The sequence below is a fragment of the Monopterus albus genome, unplaced genomic scaffold (genome assembly GCF_001952655.1).
Source record: "Monopterus albus unplaced genomic scaffold, M_albus_1.0 scaffold93.1, whole genome shotgun sequence".
In the NCBI taxonomy this organism is placed as follows: Eukaryota; Metazoa; Chordata; class Actinopteri; order Synbranchiformes; family Synbranchidae; genus Monopterus; species Monopterus albus.
Window position 1 is genome coordinate 1,623,853 of NW_018127973.1, and position 7,024 is coordinate 1,630,876.

At 40.1% G+C, this 7,024-nt stretch overlaps 1 protein-coding gene across 1 annotated transcript in view; it reads right to left on the bottom strand.

The window, feature by feature from the left end:
- The window catches only part of LOC109964871 (tumor necrosis factor receptor superfamily member 11B), a 25,932-nt gene that overhangs the window by 9,345 nt on the left and 9,563 nt on the right, over nucleotides 1-7,024 (bottom strand). The window contains exons 2-3 of the mRNA XM_020608442.1: nucleotides 3,626-3,853; nucleotides 2,758-2,902 (exon numbers count right to left, since the gene is read on the bottom strand). Of these exons, the coding sequence (XP_020464098.1) occupies nucleotides 2,758-2,902; nucleotides 3,626-3,853 (373 nt within the window). The remainder of the gene's footprint in view (nucleotides 1-2,757; nucleotides 2,903-3,625; nucleotides 3,854-7,024) is intronic.

Below are 7,024 nucleotides of genomic sequence, written 5' to 3' on the forward strand. Positions count from 1 at the left end.
AGATCTCCCTTGGAACACAGGCTTTCAAACTTGATTGATAAATGAAGTTGCATAAATTAAAGTTAAATAAATATATTTAAATTAAATATCTGTGGATTTTTTGATTCCTTGGACCAAAGAATACATTTAATAGCATTACATTTATTGGGTTTTTGGAAATTTTGATGGACATTTTCATTTTCGCTTAGTTTCAATGCACTGAACGTGCAAATAAATAACTGATCAATAAAGAAAATAAGTGGAAGATTAATTGCAAATGAAAATCATTTTTAGTTGCAGTTCTAATTTACAGGAAAACACTACTTGTGTTGTTTCTTCCATTTATTTGTTGACTCTTTCATTTATATTATGTTCCAGAGTGTGTTTCTTAGTTGATCAATAGTTTCCAAAAACACAAATAACACAGACAAAATGATTTAAACTTTTATGTTCAGAGAGGGAAAAAAACAAAACAAAATTAGAAGCAGTCAGTCAGAGATCAATGGGAAGGAATGGCCTCCTAAAAGTCATATACAGTAAAAGAGTGAGGTTTTATAACATCCTGTGGTTTTAAAGGTCTAAACCACAATTTAAGGAATTATATAATAAGTTCTTCAGCTTCAAGGAGGGGAATCCCATGAAATGCTGTCTCATGACTGCAGAATTTCATTAGACTTTGAAGTGACATTGTACATTCATGTTGGAGGAATTTACGGAAAATGTGTCATCTTTAATCAGTGTCAGCACTACGGGGGTCGGGTAATAACCAGAACCCATGGGAGAAATGTTGTTTCATCTGCTGTATGCATCCACAGCATTCTGGACACAGGTCCAAGATGAAAGTCATCTTAGCGTAGTATCAGATTGTGCTGCGGTTTCAGTAGAAAAGAATCTACCCCGGCTTCACTTTATGTTGCCAACAACTACTAGTTGGCACACCAAGAAGAGAATCTGCAGATGTCTGCCATGATAATGAATCTCTCAGTTATTATTAATATTATACTGCATTTGGTGCTGGCAAGAAAAAGTCAATTCTCTGGAATTATCTGCATTTATGTATAACTTTGTCTTAAAATATGTTCAGACATCCATCTAAGTTAAAATAATGAACAAACAATCTATTTCAACTAATAACACAAAAATCATTGTATTGCTCTTTTCTATATTGAATACATCATCCAAACACTCTCCTGTCTAATGACATCAACAAAAGCTACGAGTCTAATCAGTGAAACAAGGTTTAGAGCAACATACTGTATGAAAAACACTCAATCACTTTGAGTTTGTGAACTCTGTGCACAATGCTTAGCAAAAAAAAAAAAAAAGATCTCAGGAGGCTTACAAGCAAGAACTGCTGAGTAGCCTAGAAAAGGGTTACAATGTGAAAGAGTTCAGATATTCATATGGCCACATGTTCAAATGGAGCCAATTTAGTAATGTGGTTACTCTTCCTAGAAGTGGCACCCAGCCGATGCCAGAGACAACAGTGAATCTCAATAAGATAAAAAAAAAAAACAGAGGCATGAAGGAATAACTGGAGCTCATTGTCTGTTCATGAGTCTACTCCATACCAGTCATAGTGCATGGGTGCAGGAAACATGGCCGTGACACATGCACCTGCAGACAGGAACTTGAGAATTCAAGGGAACTAAGCCTGACCTTCAAAGATCGGGTAAACCTACGTCAAAATATTTTACAGTTTTAAGGATTCATATTGGTTAAAGGTTAACAGATACTGTAAAATTTATGGTATCCCTTATCTAATCATCTCTAGTGGTCTTATGTAGATCATTTCTGACAATATATTATTGCAAATGGAGTAATGAGTTGCATCACTTATTGAAACTTGACAGACTGGAAATCAGAACTGAGAAATGTCTATTAGCTGCACTTCAGTTTTCAAACTGCAAATCATAGCTAACTGAACTGGATGTGCCAGATTACTACACACGCAGGGTTTTGCCAAGAGCACAAGAGTACATCACACTCAGGTGTTTTACAGTAAGCAACACTGCAATATAGCTGCAAAGGCTAGGTGTGAAAATGCAACAGAGAAAAGTATGCATTCACACAGACTCCAAATCATCATCTCATTGCCTCTGTATGACATGTGTATGCATGCAACATTTCTCTGCCAAAAGGAAGAGAGAAGGGGGAACCTAACTAAATAGATCAAAATGAAAAATCTGACTATTGGCTGTGATATATTTCTGTTCTTAAGAAAATGAGTCTTAACCACACTGTGTCTGAGTGTATGACAGAAAGAGAAAGATAGACAGAAAGAGCTTTTCTAAGAAAGAGTCAAAGTCAGTTAAAAAAGAAAAACAGATTCTGACAGATCTGATTCACAGAATCAGAGGAAGATGAGAGAGACAGAAGGGCTTCCAGTGACACAAGGGGCCAGACATCTCCATGTGAAAATGTTGCTTTATGTTCCTCTTTGCTTTGGCAGCATACTGGTAATGTCTTGACATAGCACAGCATATCTGGAATGTAACTGATTTGAGACTAGGCAAGAGTAAAGTAGATAAGAATACATACTGAACTGCATATACAGGAGATGGGTACACATAGTAACAAACTCATATACACATCCATATGTATCAAAAAAACACAGTTTTCTCACTTCAGAGGAAACACTGGGCCATTAAAATTGTTATTCACTGAACTCATTCAGTGCTTCCACAAAATAACTGAGCGTGTTGTAAAACAAAACAACCTGCCAGTGACCTTACCTAATAAAACTCATAATAATCTTAAAGTGAATCTGAGTCTTACCTAAAGCTGTCACTCCATAGCCAGGTAGGCAGGCACTGTGTGTGATGCAGAACTCCACCACTAGGTGGAAACCTGGAGCACACTCACACAGCTGGTCATGAGTGCTGTTACACTGCTGCTTCACTAGCTGTCTCTCCTTACACACCTAAACACAACAAATACAAAGGAACGTGCTCACACACTATAGACATATTGAAACTGTGAAGGGTGCTGCTGCATGTACACAATAACATATGGCAGAGGACAATTCATATGTGTATATAGGGGCAGGAAATGTGTGTGGGAATGAGTTGTATGGCTAAAAAACATGTCACTGTAAGTATTATGGTGCCACTTCACACATGCATACAGTACCTTGAGAAATGGTACAAAAGGCACACTAGAACTGCAATATGAAAACACCTCAAGCCAGCTGTCATATTACATCATTTGTCAAAGATGATGGAGGAAAACATCCTAACTCTGAGGGAAGATCATTTGACCACAGTGAACAGACTGAAGTGGAAATGCTTTTTAAAAAAAAAGATGAATACTGTGCCTAAATGAAAACAAAGAGTATGGTTACCCATCTACAGAAAAGCATAAAAGAGCAGCACAGAAGAGAAGATGTCAGATGATAACAATAAAAGGATATTGAACAGAATTCCTGGCTATGACATGCTGTAAGTTTATATGTGGTAATAGAGAGGTGATACTTCTTACAGTACTGTACAGTACATACAAAAACTGGAGTTTAATCACTACTTAATGCACAAGGATCAGAAATACTAGTATGCCTGGAAAAATGCAGCTTGGGGGTGTTTTAAGAAGAAAACCAAAGTGAACTCAAGGTTCAGAGAATGTCTTAACCTTTTGGCCTCACACATACCGAGGTGCAATATTGGCACGTGTCCCCCCAGTGCCAGTTCTCAGCAAAATGCCTCTCAGGACAGGGCTGACACTCCGTGGGCGAGTCAACAGTGCAGTGTTGTTTCACAGCTGTGCCAGGAGGGCACTGGTCACACAGGAGGAGATCAGCTGTCACAGGGTCACGGTACTGGTACTTTGGCGGTACAGCCTGCTGCTGGAAGGCCCAGGAAAGAGAAGCTGTGAAGAGCTGCAAGTGAAGGAAAGCAAGTTTTAGTAGTGACTCAACAGCACCGACAAAGTCTCTACTGAAACCTATCTTGAGCACAACTCCACTTTGGCTAAAGCTTGAAATATTTTTATATTTTGGAGCACTCGCCAAGCCAAAGCTTCCAGTAAGTAAGAGTTGAATAAAAGGTCAGAGCTATAAAGTTGAAGCTCCTGGTAAACGCACAGTCCTAAAGTGATTTCCTCCACTGTACTCTATAGGAGTGCTGCTCAGAAAGAAGAAATTTCATAGATTACTACACAGGGTCAACCTTTTAAACAATGATGACAGTAAATTTTCAATTGCTGTGTGTTTGCCGCAGACAATATTGTCCATTTATACTGCCTCAAATCAATGCTAAATGCTGTGAGCATGATTTTATCCTGTTAGTCTTGATTACTGGTTCACATTTACTGTATTTTCCTGCACTTCTGACATATTTTCTTGACAATTTAACTGTTTCCCAAACCTTTTAATTGAATTCAGATGTTGAGGTTATGCCAGCTTTCTGCACATATTAAATTAAAATAAAGTATATGACACAGGATTATTGATGTTAGTTCTGCAGCAGTGTGTTGTCTGACCTCACCGGTGATCTCATACGCACGCTCTGTGAGACAGGCAGTGTTATAGCTAAAAAGAAACTGACATGATTAAAGGATGACCTATACAGCACTTTACAGCTAAAGCACACCACACCCATATGTCTTCCACCCCAAAGATGAAACCCATCCATATGAGCACACCGTAAACTGGGCATCTGCTAGTTTGTCTCTGACGTATAGCTGCTGCCTCAAAAACAAGGCCATGTATGAAACTGAAAAGCTTTGGCCAGACCTAAAGTTATCAGTTGGTGAACATGTTTGACATGTAGCTCTGCAGCCGCCTGAGGCCACATGCAGACCAGATGTCACACAACACACTCCTTCCACCCTGAAGGCCCTCGGCCCATTCACTCTGTGGACTTTCCCGTTGGCCGGGATACATCCTCACCGCTTGGACAAACTAACAACAGGCAGTCCTTGCATTGTGTGTGTGTATGATTCTGTGCGGTTTTCTGCTTTCCACCATATTTGTGTGTGCATCTTCAAAAATGAATGAATTCATACAACAAACATCTACAAAACATTCATGTGTGTGCGCACAGAAGGACACGTGTGCAGGAATAAAGGTCTTGATTAACAAAGTGTGTGCATGTTTGCCCAATTTCCGTCTTCCTCGGTGGCGGACTGTGTGCTCTGCGGTTTCCTTTCCTGGCTGTCGTTCATAAAGAGGACTGCTGGAGGTTACTGGGCTTTCCCCATTCAGCACCAGAACACAAAACACTCACCTGCTCTGTTCTACATTTTACCCCATTTACCTACTAGTACATGTGTAACTTGCAACCACAAAACACCACCTACCACAGCACATGTATGAGTTAACAAGAGTGTTATTTCTAATGTTTGTGAGCATGGGTATGCAAGCTTGTGCATCGTCCATTCACTATGACATTACAACACATTTGGCCAGAGAAATCTTTTAATCAAAAAAGTATATGGGTTTCTGTTAACAGTTTGTGGCATGACACATATATTCCTGTTTTGAGTATGATTCATTTTTGAGGAGTTATCAACATGAAACACACACAATGTAGAAAAGAAAAAATACATACATTTACATCACATTCTTTTAAGTCTGTATCCTTTTGCAACGGAGGTAAATAGATGAAATGGTTTTACATGCCATAATAGAAACCTAAGCTTCAAATAGCCTGAGGAGCGCAGCGGTTTTTCCGGCAAAATCTATCGACCTCTGAGCACAACATTTGGTGGAAGGCTTTCATCCATCCACAGCAACTTGCTGAGCAGTGCCATAACTGCATGTGTTTGTTTGTAGCATGGGTGGCCCCGGCAGGAATCAAACCCATAATCATAGTCTTGTTCTTCAAATGAATCAGTGTATATACACACTATTAAGCCAAAAGACTACATCCAATCAGTGTGGAAACATCAGGAGGGTAGAGTGTGTCGAGGGTCTGACAGTGGGTCAGAAAGAGTTTACTGGCAGAACTGGACAATCCCCTGTCACCAGCGCCCAGCTGAGTACATGTGGAAGTGGTCAGGTTTGTGCTGTTTTCCAAATCCTCCATAAAACACATTAGTTTGACCAGACTCCAGCTCTGATATATAGCACTAAGCACTTAAGAGAAAGAGAAAAAATGAAAGCACAACTGCATCCTCAGAGACGTTCACAAAACGCTTGTTAGAGAATTGCCTTTCAAACAATTAAAAACACATAATAATGACACAAAGATTTAACAGACCCTCATATTATATGTGTGCCCGCTGCACAATCTTCGCTGCTTGTTATTCACTAATTTTTCTTTCACACGCTATTAAACCTGTGTAACAAAGCAAATAGCAAGTAGCATACTTTTAAATAAAGGCTTCAGGCAGAACTACACTCTTCTAGACAAGCCAGCACAGTAGCCTTCTGCTACTGGAGAAAATAACTTTTTAAAGATTTAACTTATTGTGAAGATGTCTTGTGGTGTGTGTGAGTCCATCTATCAGCAGCTAAAAGAGATATTGAACTTTTCACCCTCACTGTCGCCTTAGAATCTACAGTGCAATGACATCATGGACAACCGCTGGAAACCCAAATTACACAGCAGCCTGGGGCCACTGACAGCCATAATTACACCGTTTGCATCATTACAACAGAGCTGAGCGAAAGGCATATCCTATATGGAGCAGAGCCAGCAGGGGGAAAAGGATGGCTGATAATAATAAGTGATGAGGTGTGCTTGTCGGAAAAGGCAAGCTCACTAAGTCACCTTCTCCTGGACAAATAATTGTTGAAATAAAAACACCATATACTGGTTAAATTGGCTTCATCTGATACAGCTTGCATTGTAATCTATATCTGTAAATCCCAGATGACCCAAGCTCAAAGAAAGCCTTGTATTTTTGCATCCATCCATCCATCCATCCATTTTCCTCCGCTTATCCGGGACCGGGTCGTGGGGGCAGCAGTCTAAGCAAAGATGCCCAGACTTCCCTCTCTCCAGACACTTCCTCCAGCTCCTCCGCGGGAATGCTGAGGCGTTCCCAGGCCAGCCGAGAGACATAGTCCCTCCAGCGTGTCCGGTGTCTTCTCCGGGGCGTCCTC